Here is an 18,883-nt window from a genome sequence, read left to right on the forward strand (position 1 = left end):
GAAAACAGACAAAGAGGAGAAAGACACGCTTGGCTGCCTCCGACAGGCCTTTTTTCATTTCCACCATGTGTCTGATGTCTGTCACAAGGATGACACAGAGGATCTCTGAGTAGAATGAGAACCAGTGTCATCTCTTTGCTAAGTGATTGGCACAGGTGGCATGCTCTCCATCTGCACACCTCAATCTTCCACTGTGGGTTCCCCATTTAGGGACGCAGGGTCAACCCCTCACAAAGGGCAGGTAGTTTACCTCAACCTATGTACATCACGTGCCATTGATATACGACTGTACATTTTACAGTGGACTTTCTACAGTGGACAATGAAGCAACATTAGTAGCCTATTCTGAGTCACAGTGTAACTCCCAGGACAGTTATAAAAGGAGGTGTTACTCCAGTTCCCTCTCTCTCACCCTCTCCATACAGGGCTTCTGTTAAGTCATCTCTCCACCACCATCCCTCTTGCGGGCCGGTCTGACAGCCGCACAAAGGCCTCGAACCCTGCCAGTCATCATCATTACAGGCCTGCTTGCAAACTCGGCAGCCCCTAATGGTTCCAAATTAGCCCTTTACTGTGGTCGCGCAAAGGATTTCTCACGAGCCGGTCAGCGGCTCGGATTGATCGCTCCTCTTTAATTACCAGCTGGCTCGTTGAAATCCTTTCTCTTTCTCCACTTTTCTCTGGGAGAGTATAATGCAATCTCACACCACACACTTCCACACACATACAAACACACACACTGTTCAATAGTTTCTCAACTAGGTTGGAGAGCAAAAAACATCCTCTTGTTGTCTGAGATAGGGAGTGGAAGAGATATTCTGTGAGTTTTCTTTAAAGGAGTAGATCAACCAAGAGAAGATTAGTTATGTAGTATGTGTTCTTGTCTTACTTGTCTCAAACTGTTAGTTTCCCTGTTTTTCCTCCCAGCTCACGAGGAGGGATTTCAAGCATGTATTAACATTTTACCTCTAAATGTACTTTTTCTCACCTTTAATGATTATCTGGAGGGTTATTGTGTGCCTGTCTGTCACTTTTTCGTGGCCATCAGACCAGTTAATTTCACATATTTATGCTCCAAGCAACATTTTTCAGGGAGTGAGACTATTAGAAGTGTTTTGAGGGGGCACACAGTCTTACATTAGCCCAGCCCTCCGCCTCAGATAAGAGATTCCATTGAAGTTCATTAAAGGAGCACTGGAGTTTAATGGAATTGCATCGCCCCTTCCTGAGAGAGATAACACCAGGGGTTGTTTCATGTTTTTGCCCAATCCAGAGCTCAGAGCCATGTTTTACCGCAAAACTCAGAGCAGGCTCGGGAGAGGAAGTCAGGTCCGATTGATTGTGTTTTAGGGAGATCATTTACTTTTAGTGTATAATCAAAAATATCTATAAATGAGACTGAGGCATACAGTATGGATTTGTAATTAAGAAAACAGTGTGGGCCAGTAAGTCTGTCATGATCAGGGCTTGTCTGAATAAACCTTGAGTATAAACCTGCCCTGTGTTCAGAAAGACATTTCAATACCTCAGAACCTCTGGGATTAGCCTGGTCTGAGAAAACACCTTGATGGCGCCAGTCTATTACCATTGGGGCTCTGCTAATGGTGGACAATCTGAGTCATAAACAGCCAGACCCAGGCTGGGGAACATTCTCCATGCAGCATGTAGTCCTATACACAGCCATCCAGGAGCAGGAGATTTGGTTGAAAAGGCAATTTGGAGGTGAGTGAATGAGACGGGTAACCTCAGAAGGAGCTCTGAGATGGGGGAATGGGGAAGGAAGGGGGGACTGGAAATGCAGCGTGCACAGTGCTGTGCTTCTGCCGAGGTGTCTGGAACAAAAATGGGTTGGCTTGCCTGGTCGGTTTTGGCGGAATGCTCGCACCAGCAGCCTGTCACCCCAATGCGACGGCGCAGTGGCAGCTTGCAGAGGTTGTGATCGATATATCACAAAAGAGAAGGGCGAAAATAACTATCCATCGTAGGTGGAAGACAAGAGACATATGTGGCTCACTGGCCCAAAACACAGGCCTATTCAATTGCTGTCACCGTACACCTGTTTGTAGGCCACAAGATTCTGGCTCAAACAGACTGTCTCTATCTCTCCCTCTCTGGTAATACCATCTGTGTTAGTTTTACTTTCTTTTTTTTATTTTAAGATGTGTGCATGAATAATGCCTATCCAAAGTATCACAGTGGACCCTATCCTTATGAGACGACAGATGATCAGGGACTAATGTGAGTCAAGGTTTGACTGTGTGTGTGTGTGTGTTTGTGTGTGTGTGTGTGTGTGTGTGAGCGTGCGTGTGTTTGTGAGCGTGCGTGTGTGGGTGCTGACCCACACAGGGAGAGTGAAGAGAGGGATGGGAGGTTTTCTGGAGACATGGGAGGAGTGGTGAGATGCCAGACTTGTCAGCAGCGTGCAGAGACAGCTTCGTCACAGAGCAGCGATTTGCAGGTCCAAAGCTGCTCTTCACAGATTGAGAGGGCACTAACATGTTTGTGTGTATTTGTGTGTGTGTGTGTTTATTTGTGAGTAGCTATGTTGCTGTCATTTTGCATGAAATGTAAAAGCAGGCCCGTATTAAATGTTATGGAAATGCTTTGTTCCTTGCAGTGTGTCAATCAATCGCTCACCTCCTCCAGTTCTAGATTTGTTTCAGTCAATAATCATTTTTGTTACGATAATTTATTACTGAACATATATGTAATTTAAAAAGTACCCTTGCCTATTAAAACTCACTCAAACCCCAAAACATACCCTACCTGCAATCTGTTGGTATTAACATAGAGTCATTGATATTATAGATGGTCTAACTTTGTCTTAGATCTCAGACAAGTCAGTAATGTACTTTAATGTAAATCAGGGTAGTGTGAGCAGAATAATGTAAATGGTAGAGACATATTTCTAACAAAATTACTGCTGATCAGGGGTTCTTATCTGGCCCTACTTGAGCGACGATGCTTGGCTAGATCCAAATTGACTTTTGTGAGAGATAAATTAGTTACATACAGAACACCAGTACACTTAAACTGATAAATGAGGTGTTTCAACATTTCCTTTCAAGACTTTGCAATTTTGTCATGCACAGTCCTGTAGCATCATTCAGAGATATAGAGAAAGGGAGAAAGAGAGAGCTGGGATTAAAAACAGTTTCATGAATTAGTTGGAGAGGTAAAAGTGGTGGCAATAGAAATACTGCTATCGTCGTGACTGCTACTGGAAGCCAATCAACTTGCATTCTCGCCCTTGTGCTTCTTCAGAAAGGCATTCACTTTGTGTCCCTTCTGTTTTCACACAGTGCATCTACTTTGAAATGCTTTATTCAGTAAAGCATAAGTGGGATTCAGTGGGTTGAACTACAGGAGACATGGGGACAAATACTGCTTCATGTTTGTGTCTTGTTATCAAAACACAATGCTCCTCATGAAGTTGCCCTTCGGTTCAGTGTCGAGATTTCAAAACAGTTCCTTGAGTGAGGCAAAACATTTGAAGGACACATTTTCATTAAAATGTTGAGCTTTTATTTCCTTTGTCTATCACTGTTTTAAAGTTATCCTTCATAAAATAGAAATTGCAATGTAATAGAATAAACATATGACTGAACCTTTTTAAAGTTTAATATTGAGGCCCTTCAGTAGAGAGACACATCACTAAGATATCATGCTAGGAAGACCCTGCGGTGCAGAGCAGCATTGTTTAGTCCAACACTATTGGAGAAATCTAGTGAATGACCTACACTGTGTTTTAAAGTCAAATAAGTCACCGGCTCACTCCCATGACTGGATAAGTACATTTTTCTGAGGACAAAGAAATGACAGGATGATGAGGTGGATTCTAAGGTAAAAATAACAAAGGGTCACGCTGAACAGACACTCAATCATTTCACCACAGGATGAAAAACTAGACATAAGAAAAGAGCTGGGCTCCAAGCAGTAACAGGAGGACACTGGGAAGCCAACTATCTGTGCACAGTTAGATATAACTTGATTTTCTCCTTCCAACGTCATGCTGCGAGGCACACCATGACCCCTGGCACTGTGCAAGGCTGGACCAGCCATAGAATAATAATCAACAAGCTTTCATGGAAAATGTCATTTTTGCCTCTGAAAAAAAATATTTTCAAAGGCAAGTCAGAACTCAACATAGCTGATTGCCCTTCCTTGTCTTTGGCTGCTCCAAAGAGACATTTTTAGCAATTTGGAAGGAAGTGTTTTATCAGATCTCAAGTCTTGCTCTCTTGCAATTAAAAGTTAATAATCAGAGTGCCGCTGGACTCTCTCTAAAGTGACAAACAAGGGTAGAAGACTGTCTGGAAAATTACAGCTCTAAGACCTGCTATTTACCATTATTAATTCCATGCCAAGGAAACTTGATCTTCCCATAGCAGTGTGACTGTAATTAATAATTAGCTTGACAGTAAATGAAAACTGAGGACAGATCTAGCTCTGGTATTTTCTTTGGAATTAATCTGCAGCAAAGTAAATATTTCCTAATGAGCAATATGAAAACATAATTTCCCAGAGAATACTTATGAATGTATTAGGGCCTTGTGGCATTACTTTGTATCACTTGAATATAGTTTTCATCTTGGACTGCAACACATGTAGTAATCAGACAGGACTACGACCTTGCATTAACGAGCAAGACCAAACGAGGAACGGGAAGGAACAATAAAGGAAAACATAAGCGATTGATGAGGACTGAAGGTTCATTAGAAGACCTGTCGGTGGATGAATGTCAATGAGCTCTCTAAATGTCACAGTAGAGTCAACAGCAGACCTCATCACTCAATGTAGGCCTACTCTGAAAACAGCAGCAATATCTCTTTCTCCATCGCTAAATGGTAAATGTTGCACATTTTTCTTACAAAAGACTACCTGGCCTCACACGTCTGTTTAAAGGTAGAGACCTTCTTCTAGAGAGCCCAGGCCTCCCCTTTGCTCCTACCCCAGACCAAGGTGAACACATTGATGCATAGGATTGGCTGCCTGCTACCCTGCTGCAGAGGATATAATTAGACGGAGGACTAACCATCAGACCATAACCCCTAGATCAGACGACCCTTTCATTCTTCTATGGGGTTTCCCCCATACTGAATTTATTTTATAAGCTTACATTTTGCTCCAAATGCTACTCACATAAGACACTCCAAACTCACCAACACATTTTTTTACTAATGTGGAGAGAGGAGAAGGGTCAGGTTAGAGACTGTATCTCATTGGCTTAAATGCATAGCAAAATTGGATTTAACTTTTTGCCCCATTGAGTCGTGCTAGGTATTTCAAGGATAATAAATTAACATATTGACACAGTACCATTCTTATGGGAGAAAATCGAGCGACAAAAAAACACTCAAAATCTGCGTCTTTTATCTGTAAATATCAAAGTCATAAAGAAAACAGTTCCCTTTGATATAGAACACTGTAGGGCTGGGACAAATATATGACTGATGAGAGAGAGAAGGGGAATGTTTTTAGATTTATTTGACAGTCAGGTAGGAGAGAAGGGAGACTGTTCCACTCTGTGACGGACCGTCGCTGTCTTCTGAGTCGATAGACACACTCTGTCACCACTGGCGGGTAATTGACAGCTTAGAGTTTGCAGTGACATGGGGTTTGCATATATTTATTCCATTACCTTGCATGTGTGCCTGCCTGGGGGCCCTCCTTCGCAATGTATTCAGGAGTCAGCCAGCTAGGCAGGGGATTAAACAAACATCTTATGGCGGGGCTTGTGAGAAAGGATGATACGTGTTTCACCCTCAAATAGCCAAAGAGGAATAGAGACAATTGGCTCCCCTCGTTTATTGATGATTAATCATTTTAATGGAGCTTGTACAGACAAGCCCTTTCCTCTAAGTAGCCAGCTTTACCTTGTTAGATAATGTGACTACACCTCAACAGGGCTGGGTTAGAAACGTATCAACTGTTGCAGTAGTGTACTGTGAAGGAAAAGGATGCTTCAGTTCAACTTTAAATGTTTAGCAAGCCCCAAGCAACACTATCATCAAGAGTCAATTAATAACATCCAACTGAGAGAAACCACAAATAAATGGAAGGTATGGCAATGCATCCTAAATGATTTGTGTCTCATACCCGTCTCCTCTCCTTGAGGCCTTGATCAAACGACTTAGCTGCTGTGAACGGCGAGGTTGGAGGGAAATAAACTTAACTTTGGGGGAAGGGGAGGGGAGGAAGGGGAATCTGCGTATAGCTGCTTTGACTCTGCAAAGAACTCGTCATTATTAATTAATATCTATTTGCAGGGGGCGCGGCAGAGTGAGAGACGTTGGTCCTCAATTTGTCTTCCCTCTCTCCTTTCTCTGGCTGCCTCCACCCCTACAGATCATTAGTTTCACTTTTCATTAGCGGAGATCAATAAAGCGAATCAGTCTCTCGTGGCGAGGACACTCAGCATCACGGACCTCCCACTTTCCCTCCTCCTCTCCCCTCAGTTCTTCTCCGTTGTTCTCTGGCTCTATCATTGACTCCAGCTTCCCTTCATATTACCCATCATCCTCCACAGCAGAAGGGTATACAGCGTAGAGGGCAGAGAGAGTGGGAGAGAGCCTACAGAGCTATAGAGAAGAGTGAGCAGTGATTTTACAAATGCTGCCCAATATGGCAGAACTGGCAACACTGAATGATAACCCAATAAAGTTTAATTAAGAACCAGTAACCTCTCAGGCTTAATAATGAAGATGGCTGGGTTTGTAGAAGGAAATTAAAGTAAAAACATTAGGGACTGGCGATGTTAAGAGATGCTGTACTGTTTCCATTAGCTGCAGCATTATCTTGATAGTTCCTGTTATGCTGATAAAAAGCTGTGGCTTTTCTAACCCTTTTCATGATCATTGATTCAGTGCACAGATTTAGTGGATTTTGAAAGTGTTGAGGGATGGGAGGAGCACTACAGATATGACATTGTGGTTGGTTTGAGGTGGCTACTAAGTCACTGCCTGCATCCATTGCCATTTTATCTGTGCACATACTTCAAATTGTGTCTATGCATGTATGTGTAGTGTGCATTTGTGTGTAAACCTAATCCTCACTTACCCAGTACAGTGAGTCGGGCAGGACGGGACCGCATGGCTGCCTGGATTGCCTGGCACTCAAAGACAGCGTCATCCATCAGCTCCACACGTTGGATCCGAAGGTGGTGTTCCCCTGTACTGTGGTCCCCAATCACTGTGTAACGAGGGTAGCCTGGAACAAAATGCAACATGTGCCCTGTCAGAACCTGGAGTCTGGTCTTTCAACCTATATCAGCACCATTCAATCCAACCTTTTTTTTTAAGATAGGAGATATCAAAGCATGGTACAAACAATGCCAAAATGCAGGCAATCACAAATGAGTGAAGGATCAGTGGTGCAATATTGATTGTTGACTGCTGTGTTACTGTACATTTTAGGTCATTTGAGATGGGCTTTTCTTTTTCCAATGAGATGAGACCTTAATATACCTGTCTCAGAATTATTAGTGTCACCAATGTGAAGCCAGATTTTTTCTTAAAAATTAGTAGACATTTTTAAACTGATTGAAAACATGAATTACGTAGATGACAATGATGATAGGGGTTGAGGAGGTTTCTGTATTTCGGAGAGCGAGTATGTTTTATTGCCATGGTGAAGACGCACGGCTAGATATTGAGATGTGTTTCAGCAGGGCAGTGGTGTGAGATTCAAAGTTTAATAATGCAGGAAGAGGGATGTATGTCCAGGAGTCCTGACCATTTTACAGTGCAGAGTAAAGTGTAATTCTCCAAAATGTTCAGTATTTCTTGGCAGTGATTGCTTTCTCCTCCTAAGGTTCTTCTGTAATTCACTGATGACAGAACCCGATAGAGTCGAGAGTTTTAAGCATAACCAGGCCAACAGTTAAACATTTTATCCAACGATGTAGTTTGTCAAACTGAACTTATACAACAGATGGTATTCAACTCTAACCCGCTACAATCTCTGCCAACCCCGCTGTTGAATCACTGCATTAAATGTCTGGATGAAAAATGTATTCCGTTGAATCTATCAATGAGTCATGTTCTCTTCAAAGATTTTCTGGTGCTTTAGTATAAAACACTGGGGATTTAAAGAGGTATGTTTTAGCACATGCCACCCAATATGAGTATAATAGACTAGGACTAATAGACTAGGAGATATAATGGCTTTTAAGTCCTTGAGTTTGGCTATGGAGACCACTGTGTTCCGAATGCCCAATTATCATCCATTGCTTTACTGGATCCCATTCACTTGCATAGACCATGAAGTGGCCCAAATTTTCTCATAGTGGGATGAGTTATAGCCGATTAAACCACTCTGCATTTCATCTTCCCACATAGCTTTGAAGCTTTAAGAGGGTGGGGGATGCAAGCAGGACGGATTTGTTCAGGCACTCACCTCCCCCCGTCGACGAAACATACATTACTATGATAGTATATAGCATAAACATAGGAGCTACTTCCTGCGGCTATGAGAGAATATAGCATAAACATAGAACGCAGGAGCAGTGTACAATGAGGTACCAAACAAAGACATGGGGTGGGCTATGTGAGCTCTGAGTGGTTTCTATGTTTATAAGATCGCCAGATTCTCAGATAGAGAGTGCTCTCTCCTGCCCACATCCCGCTTGCAGTTATGGGTCTTATTATTCACATTGATACATACGCTTCCATACAGGGCCAGAAGAAGGTCAAAAAGGTTACACATCCCTCTAATATAGTGTTGATATAACTGAGCAGTATTCGCTTAATAACATTAATGACCATTGATCTTGAGTTCCATGCTGTTGTTGATTATGCAGCCAGTGGGTCAATGGCTTCGTTGAACTATTTATTAGAGATAAAGCACAGTTTGACTGATGTCTTTCTCTGAAGTTGAATGAGACTCCATTCCTGAAATACATGCTTTGAATGAAGGTCATTCCTTCAAATACGAGAACCTGCTTAAGCACAATGCACTGGTGTGACCCTGTGTAAGCTCAGGAGACATGAGAAATTATTTCTCCACAACAGCAGGCCTTGTAAATGGTATGACCTTGAGGTGACCCCATCTGCCTTATATCCAGTGCAGGAGCTTATGTACTAAATATTTACTGTAGGCATATTGTGTTGTACAGTACGACAGCATTCCACTGAGTTTCCTTGTTCATGTACATTAACAAATGCCCCAGTCAATTCACTCCTCTTGCCCTCTAGCAGATTGAACATAAGATGTGCTGCTGTAATACAATAAAGCTTGCTAACTGAGAGTAAATTAAAAAATACCTTAGCGTAAGTCTCGTTTAATGGCATTTAAATGCCTTTTCAATAGACATTGGTGGATTTTGTCCTGTGGCATAACTGGGTTACACTTAGAGCATGCAAAAACACTGCTTTATTCTATGTGAGGAAATTTCAGGGACGTCACTGTTGTATAACTCACATTGATCTCAATGAATCTCAAAGACAAGGTGAGTTAACTAAAGCAAACAATGTAAAATAGCCCCATTAAGGGTAATGAATCCATCAGGACAGAAATGGATTTGTCTTTATGGTGGATCAATGGCAGAGGAAGGGACGATGAATTGAGCCAGGGGGATAGTTATTTACACTGTTCAGGAAGAACACGTCTCACACTGACACCTCCAGGGACGGAAATAGGGTAGGTTGATGTTGGGAAATGGATGACCAATGTTTAATTTGCTGTCGGGTGACCAGCCAGAGGAGCACGTTTGTCAGGTAGCTTCCAATGACTCTACATCTCTGTCTAGAATGTTAAGAGCAATATCTGGAACATTCTAAGACTTCGGTTTTCAATCATTCCATTTTTGCCCTCCAAAAAAGTGCACACCAGTGGGCACTCTCTGTGGACTGCTTGGAGATATATTCATGCCATTCATGCATATTCATGCCATTCATTTGGTGCAGCTTTGGGCCGGTGCATCTCTCTCTTTAATTAGAATAGAAGACGCTACACAAAGAGAAGGAGCAGGAAGCGATAGGAATCATCTTCTTTGTCCTCTGATTTATCAGACTGAATAGTGAAAGATTTCTCTCATTTTAATCACTGTTCCCCTGAATTGAAACAGGCCCAGACAGAGCGAGCTACTGCTAACGCAGCTCCTTCTATGAATAGCAGAGTGGTTCCTATATTGAAATGCTCGGCACAATATTAGACGCCTCACACTTTTATGTATACAGCTGCTTTCCTTGTGTATATAGCCGTGTATATGCCATCATTCTTTATGGCTGACTGTAGTATTGCTTGTTGACGTAGGCAGAGACGATTAAAAGAGCAGCTGTGGTACACTTTATTTCAAAAAGTGACATTCATCTTAATACACTGCTCTAAGACCCTGTCTGTGCTTTCTAATAAAGATATCTTTCGTCCATGATAACCTTCTCCAACGCGATGTATCTCATCGACTCATGCTGTATGGAGAGGAGCATTCATATTCAGTCCATCTCTGAGCGTCCTGGCCCGGCCATTGATCCGCATACAGAGTGAAGTGTTGGTTTATAGGGGTAGAGACACGATGAGGTCAGTCCACAGCCTCCCTCCACAGCCTCTCGCCCATGACCGTTAAACTGTTGATGATGTGCCGTTAAGAGTTGCTCTCACCCTCTCTCTCTCTTCTCGTTAGCATAAGTCCTTCTCCCTATTCTCCCTCTCTTCCCTCTCCTCTCGGCCACTTCAAAACTGTTTGGCCATTGTTTACTGCCTTCCCCAGCCTCCCAGGGGCCTGATAAGGGCCACACTGAGGAATGGAACGCATTTATTGGGACACCTTCGTCAACTGAGGTTTAATTAAGGAGTTCTATCGGTGACAAGGCAGGTACACTAGAGCAGTCACTGAAGACCAGAGGTTAGGAGGCCGCACATCTCTAGTGGAATACATATTTAATCGTCCAGATCAAAAGAGGCCCCCGCTTTTAAAGGGCCCCAGTTGGGTTTCTTGTCATGACTTGAATGGCAAGTACCCTGAGAGACAGGTTAGAGATCCCTCAGTGATAGAGGAAGAGAGGTGTGAAAGGAACTTGGACATTTTCAGACTTACTCCCTGTAAAAGGCCATAGAATGTCTTGGAATCCCAAGGATCCCATTTCTAAAGACAATCGGGGGGATAAATTATATATTTATAAATAATGCAGATTGTTCAAGCTATAGGAATTTACCTTCCCAAGATTTAGTTAAAGATTGTAAATGTCTACTTGGAAGAATAGATAGTCGTCACGTCTCATGAATATGGATCAGGCGCCAGCGTCAAGTGGAGAAACTGCAGGCTACTAAAATGACAGTGCAGCAGTAAGTGGTACTCCAAATTAAACAATTAAGGTAATAATACAAAAGCCACAATGTTATTTGGATTGTAAGTTACTCTTCAAAAGCCCATTTACTCGCTAAAAGTACTTGAAATGTGACCCCTGGCTATATTGATTTCACATTCAGTGTTGATTTAGGGGCTTCTTTGCCCACCACAAACTGTTATTCAATTAGTTTTATCTTTCTATTAGATAGTAATGAGGTCTTGTGAATACAACTGTCTGGGGTATTTCTGTAACGGAATTCTTCTTCCTCCTCTGACGAGGACTATGACATGTCGGACCAATGCGCAGCATCGTAGGTGTTCATGATGATTTATTTTACTGAACACTGAAAATACAAAATAACAACGTGAAAGTAAACGAAAACCGAAACAGTCCTGTAAGGTGCTTAAAACACTAAAACAGAAAATAATCTTCCACAAAACACAGGTGGGAAAAGGCTACCTAAGTATGATTCTCAATCAGAGACAACGAACGACACCTGCCTCTGATTGAGAACCATACCAGGCCAAACACATAAACACGACATAGAAAAAAGAACATAGACTAACAAAGGAACTAAGGTCAGAACGTGACAGTACCCCCCCCAAAGGTGCGGACTCCGGCCACAAAACCTGAACCTATAGGGGAGGATCTGGGTGGGCGTCTGTCCGCGGTGGCGGATCTGGCGCGGGACGTGGACCCCACTCCACCACAGTCTTTGCCCGCTCCTTACCCGCCTCCGTGGCACCTTTAGAGCGGCCACCCTCGCCTCCGACCTTGGACTAGGGACCCTAGCAGCGGGCCCCGAATGGACGGGAGATTCCGGCAGCACCGGACAGATGGGAGATTCTGGCAGCACCGGACAGGCGGAAGACTCCAGCAGCGCCGGCGTGGAGGGCGACTCCGACAGTGCCGGAGTGACGGAGCTGCCAGCTCCTGCCTGATGGGCGGCTCTGACAGCTCCTGACTGACGCGCGGCACTGGCAGCTCCTGACTGACGGGCAGCTCTGGCAGCGGTTGACTGACGGGCGGCTCTGGCAACTCCTGACTGACGGGCGGCTCTGCCAGCTCAGGACAGACGGGCGGCTCTGTCAGCTCAGGACAGACGGGCGGCTCTGGCAGCTCAGGACAGACGGGCGGACCTGGAGGGAGGCTGGGGAAACCTAAAGGAGGCCTGGTGTTTAGAGGAGGCACCAGATGGACCGGGCTGTGGGGGAGCACTGGAGCCCTGGTGCGCAGCCTTGGCACCACTCCTCCCGGCTGGATCACCATTTTAACCCGGACCATCCAGAGTGCAGGCACAGGTTGAACCAGGTTGTGGGTGAGCACTGAAGAGCTGGTGCATACCACTCGCACCTCTCCCTTAGGCTCAATACCCTCAATAACACGGTGCCTGACCAGTACTGCGCATATTTCGGTAAGCACGAGGAGTGGGCTCAGGTATCCATCTTGACTCTGTCACACTCCCCGTGTGCCCCCCAAAACATTTTTTGGGGGCTGCCTCTCGTGCCTGTCGCCCTGCCGTGCTGCCTCCTCATATCGCCGCCGCTCAGCTTTCGCTGCCTCCATAAACACATAAACACAACATCGAAAAAAGAACATAGACTACCCACCCCAACTCACGCCCTGACCAAACTAAAACAAAGACATAACAAAGGAACTAAGGTCAGAACGTGTCAATTTCAATGTATCTATTATTGGATACTAGGTATTTGGGGTGGAAAATGGAGTGTGGTAGTTAAATCTTGTGTCCCACTGTCACGCCGATATGTTTTAAACATTATGTTAGAGTTACAGAATCCAAGGGTTGCACCATTGGATTCGACAATGTCTTCTGCATTCACTGATATCAACCATTCATATGTTTGATTAACGGGGGCTGAGTTAGAGTGGTGTTTGTGAGACAAGATCAGATCCGAAAGGGATCTGGGAGCGGATCTTCTCACAAAAACGTCTGTAGAGTCAGAATGGTTTGAGTTACGAACTATTATGCTGAAATTATCACGAATACATACAGTACCAGTTAAAAGTTTGGACATACCTACTCATTCCTGGGTCTTTCTTTATTTTTACTATTTTCTGCATTGTAGAATGATAATGAAGACATCAAAACTACGAAATAACACATATGGAATCATGTAGTAACCCAAAAAGTTTGAAACAAATCAAAATACATATATTTTCTGGATATTCTTCTATGTAGCCACCCTTTGCCTTATGACAGCTTGGCACACTCTTGGCATTCTCTAAACCAGCTTCATGAGATAGTACCCTGGAATGCATTTCTATTAGCAGGTGTGCCTCTTTCCTTCTTAATGCGTTTGAGCCAATCAGTTGTGCTTTGACAAGGAATGGGTGGTATACAGAGGATAGCTCTACTTGGTGAAGTCCATATTACGGCAAGAACAGCTCAAATAAGCAAAGAGAAGTGACAGTCAATCATTACTTTAACACATGAATGTCAGTCAATACAGAACATTTCAAGAACTTGGAAAGTTTCTTCAAGTGCAGTTGCAAAAACCATCAAGCGCTATGATGAAACTGGCTCTCATGAGGACCGCCACAGGAATGGAAGACCCAAAGTTACCTCTGCTGCAGAGGACAAGATCATTAGAGATAACTGCACCTCAGATTGCAGCCCAAATGAATGCTTCACAGAGCTAAAATAACAGACACATCTCAATATCAACTGTTCAGAGGAGACTGCGTAAATCACTACTAAATGACCCCAATAAGAAGAGGCTTGCTTGGGCCAAGAAACACAAGCAATGGACATTAGACCGGAGGAAATCTGTCCTTTGGTCTGATGTGTCCAAATTTGAGATTTTTGGTTCCAACCACCGTTTCTTTCTCAGATGCAGAGTAGGTGAACGGATGATCTCTGCATATGTGGTTCCCACTGTGAAGCAAAGGAAATGTGATGGTGTGGGGGTACTGATTTATTTAGGATTCAAGGCACACTGAACCAGCATTGCTACCACAGCATTCTGCAGCGATACGACATCCCATCAGGTTTGCACTTAGTGGGACTATCATTTGTTTTTCTACAGGAAAATGACCCAACACACCTCCTGGCTGTGTATGGACTATTTGACCAGGAAGGAGAGTGATGGAGTGCTGCATCAGATGACCTGGACTCCACAATCACCCGACTTCAACCCAATTGAGATGGTTTGGGATCTGTTGGACAGCAGAGTGAAGGAAAAGCAGCCAACAAGTGCTCAGCATATGTGGGTACTCCTTCAAGACAGTTGGAAAAGCATTCCTCATGAAGCTGGTTGAGAGAATGTCAAGTGTTTGCGAAGTTGTCATCAAGGCAAAGGGTGGCTACTTTGAAGAATCTCTAATTTAAAATATATTTTTCATTTGTTTAACTCTTTTTGGTTACCGCATAATTTCATATGTGTTATTATATCGTTTTGATGTCTTCACTATTATTCTACATTGTAGAAAATTGTAAAAGTAAAGAAAAACCGTTGAATGAGTAGGTGTGTCAAAACTTTGAACTGGTACTGTACACAATCTATTTTGTTCTATGACACTCAGGGTTTCTTCTACATAGAGGTCATAAGAAATCCCAGGAAATATTATATCTAATACTGTAAGCTCACAGTTACTGTCACAAACTCCAAACTCCACACACTTGTTGGATATTCATTTCCCACTGAGAAAACAGTTTCTGTACTTGCAGCATTCTTATGAATTCATTTTTTATCAGGGTTTTGGTTATTTGTTTATTGACATTTCTAAAAACAAATATCATGAATGTAACTGTTTATGTCAAATTGTTTCATCTTGTACTTGTAGACCAATTTTGGGCTAAATATGAAGGCAGAGCAAGGAGATTAATGAAAGTAGTGAATTTCAGCTTGTTTTGCTGTGCTTACAATGAAGTTAACACCAGATGTAATGTAAAGTATTGTATTGTTATAGGATTGTGCTGTATGTTTGTTTACCTGCTGAGTGATATTTTTTACAGCGATGAGGAAGACGACTTAATTAACCTTTCAAAAGATTAAAAGCAGCCAAGTGAGAAATCGCACATTGACAAATACATGACAGTGTGTAAGTAATGTAAGTAGTTTTAACACATTGAAAAATGAATTAGAAATAGACACGTGACAGAAGGAGATTAAGAGAGTGACATATGGTTTGATAAATGTCTTTCCTTACCTGATAGGTCTCTGCCAACGCCCAGAGCCAGGCCATCTTTGATCCACAGAACAACACCATGGTAGCCAGGAATGGAGCAGGGCAGGGTGACGGGCTGGCCAGCCACCACCACCAGGTCCTGGGGCTGCTGGGAAAATGTGGCCTGGACCCCTGGAGAAACACACAGAAAGATAGAGAGACGGTCAGAAACTATGATCCATAAGCCCTGGGTAACCAGTCCTCTAACACATTCAAAGACATCGCTTTCAAGTGTGGTGTGACAGACCCCATTATGGGTAGGGAGGGGGTGGTGGGGTGGACAGGGGGTACTAGAGGCACAGTGGGGGAATGGCACTTAGCGAGAGGTGTCACTGACATGCAGAGTGTTGATGAACGTGTTGAGGTTCTGATATCTTTGAAGCTATCTCCCTCTGAGTCCACCTAAACAGCAGCCCCCCTTCTCCTCCTTGACATGCTACCACACTGTAGCACAAAGGCCGTTGGGTAATTGGAAGGCATTGTGAGAGGAATAGCGGGGAGAGAAAAAGCCTTTTAAAGTCAGCCTGTCATCTGGGCTTTAGCTCTTGCCTGCCTGCGTCTCGCTGCCTCCATCTGAAGCCGGGGTTGGCTGAGATGTCAGCTTCTCCAGCACATTGTGTTTACCAGGAGCTAAAGCACGGTCTGCGGCTTACTTTAATGTAAAGACAGGCAATGCATCGTGGGATGGGGGGATAAGGCTGGAATCTCGACTGAGGTTAACAAGTGACACTTGTGGTCTCTCAGATCAATAAGATGGACTCTCGTTTGATTTCTCTACTGCTTCTGTCTATTTCTTATATAGTGTTTTAGATTGTTGTGCAAAGCTTAAGGTGGCCTTGGCTACCTTGTTTGTATTCTCTCCCTCTTATGTACACACACAAGCATCCCAAACACCCACACACACAAAGAGAAAATAATGAAGAGATATGTGCTTCCTCCCCTGATAATTCTGTTGCAATATCTCCAAGGGGAGTAAAAGTGGCAGATAGGAGAGGAAATGTAACGGATTGCAATAACAGCAATAACAGCATACATAGTAAATGATGTTGCTGTGTTTAATGCACCTCTTTCCACACAACATATTGGATTTGCTTACAATAATCCTGTTATTTTTATGTTTTGGGTTGTTGTTTTCCTATGTTCAGATAGTAATTACAGAGAAGAAACAGATTAGCTTTGTTTTACAACATTAGTACAATGCAGAGAGAGGGACAATAATATATTATAGAAATACAAACACAATGTCTTTAATTCCATGGAAGTATTACATTAGTAAACACATCCGTCATATCCAGTCCTCCGGCCGGTGAAATGTGAGTGATAGCTAGTTAAAAGGTAAGGACAAGTCTCCATATTGGTTCATACAAATTCTCCCCCACTGTATGCCATGTTCCTGCATGCACCCCCATTATTGAATCAAAATAAATGTACGGGATTCCTTAAGCATACTGTATATTGGACTATTCATCTTCGGGAATCCGACGGGCCTCTCCGGCATGTTTTTCTGTGAAGTTTTTGTTGTGTTGGCCTTGGGTATACTACCCAGAAAGCCTTGTTCTGACTCCCCTATGATAGGTTTATCTTGGCTGCATGCAGCGAACAAGTCAGCACTCAGACACAATGGTAGAAGAGACGGCAGCTTGGCGAAATCTCTTGGCATGTGTCAGAACAAGAGAACGCGAGAGAATTCACTTGTATTTTGTTCTCTATCCTCCCTGTCCAGATTGCTATTATCAACCACTTCAACCTGTGCTGTAATTGATTTAACGTCGGAGGTGTCTCCACCTTGGCAGCATTAATACCCCCATACCTTCTCCCCCTTTTAACCCGCTGCTCAAATCCCTTCTCCGCACCACGTCAAAATCCTTCTCATCATTGTAAGAAATTAGACAGATTAGGATGATTTTCTCAGAGGTTGTCATAGCCTCCCCTCTTGCGTCAGGTCTTCAACTCATCAGTAATTATTATTATTCACAGCCTAGGAAAATTATTTTAATTATCACTAACATCTAATTAAAATGGTAATAAAAAATAATACAATGCCAAAACAAATCCTGCCAAACAAACATGCTAACCTAAATATCCCCTTCTGGAGATACTCTGTTTAACAGACGCTAGGTTTCTATCCAATTGGCAACTGATTTTCAAGCAAATATTCTAAAATCCTCATAAAGAAAATATGCACACTAACACACAAATTATGGACAAATTCCAGCTGCTTTAGGTGAATGGAAACTTTCATCAAACAGCGTCGAAGCCCTTGTTAACTCCCCAGCATAAACCACCCCCTTAGTTGATGAAAGAGCCATTCTCCACAGACAGAAATAAGAGAGCACAGAAGTACAGACTCTCCTAGACCTTTACAGACGTAGGCGGGCTACAGGTGTCGGTGGAAAAGAGAGAGAAGGAGAGAGAAGCTTCGAGATTAAGAGATTCCCTCCCACAGAGAAAAATACAGTCCACCTGGTGTGGCCACTAGACCAGCATAATGGAGATCTGCTTATTTCACATTAAAAAGGCTATCTATGGAAGTCCACATATGTAGCTCACCAGAGGAGCACTGAGAACAGGTTAGGTTTGGGGGTTAGGTAGGGTGGGTTGGGAGGGGCCAGAGTATGCCCATAACAGACTGGAGGTCCTTTAGCAGTGTTGGTGAAGTCACAGCCCTGTGCGCCGTACAAGGCTTTGTCGCATCTGCCAGCTTTCTGCTCCGGTGGACGGCAGTGCGGCTTTAGCGGAGCCCCCTCGTTTACCTCCTCCTTTTCCTCCCTGGCCCAGCTGCAGGGGCAGCCAACCATGACGTTCAGTGGAGTGGAGACAACAGATTACTCTCCTCCTCTCCTCCTCCTCTCCCCATGCAGAAGAATGGGGGGTAGATAACACCAGATGATCAAAAACGAGAGCGAGAGACAAAAAACTGTTCTAGCAAGAAATACCCAGGCGATTTAATAATAACAAATAGACAGTGAATAAAAGGTTATGTGCGTGTTTGGGAGGTGCTGGTAGCCGGAGAGAGGCCTGACTGCAGTGAGGCTCAGGTTCTGGAGGAGATAGAAGAGAGCAGAGATCTCTCTTAATTAATAACGCTTTATTAACATCTGCTATTAGAGGAAGATGAGAATGAGCCTTGTGAAATGTCTACACAGAGCAATGTGGTCTGATTAGAGCAGTCAGGTGTGTGTGTGTGTGTGTGTGTGTGTGTGTGTGTGTGTGTGTGTGTGTGTGTGTGTGTGTGTGTGTGTGTGTGTGTGTGTGTGTGTGTGTGTGTGTGTGTGTGTGTGTGTGTGTGTGTGTGTGGGGGGGAATGTTTTGGCATTTGTAGAGATAGTGTAGACACCAGGTGACTATCACTGAGGACATTGAGGGAGGTGAGCTTTCCCACCTAGAAACAGCTCCTCAAGCTAACA

The 18,883-nt window shown here is 43.5% G+C and overlaps 1 protein-coding gene across 1 annotated transcript in view; it reads right to left on the minus strand.

Annotated features, from left to right (window-relative positions):
* The window catches only part of LOC110503369 (kin of IRRE-like protein 3), a 210,945-nt gene that overhangs the window by 53,414 nt on the left and 138,648 nt on the right, over nucleotides 1-18,883 (minus strand). The window contains exons 2-3 of the mRNA XM_036961432.2: nucleotides 15,459-15,608; nucleotides 7,060-7,209 (exon numbers count right to left, since the gene is read on the minus strand). Of these exons, the coding sequence (XP_036817327.1) occupies nucleotides 7,060-7,209; nucleotides 15,459-15,608 (300 nt within the window). The remainder of the gene's footprint in view (nucleotides 1-7,059; nucleotides 7,210-15,458; nucleotides 15,609-18,883) is intronic.

The sequence above is a fragment of the Oncorhynchus mykiss genome, chromosome 24 (genome assembly GCF_057628025.1).
Source record: "Oncorhynchus mykiss isolate SJ-2025 chromosome 24, ASM5762802v1, whole genome shotgun sequence".
Lineage (NCBI taxonomy): Eukaryota > Metazoa > Chordata > Actinopteri > Salmoniformes > Salmonidae > Oncorhynchus > Oncorhynchus mykiss.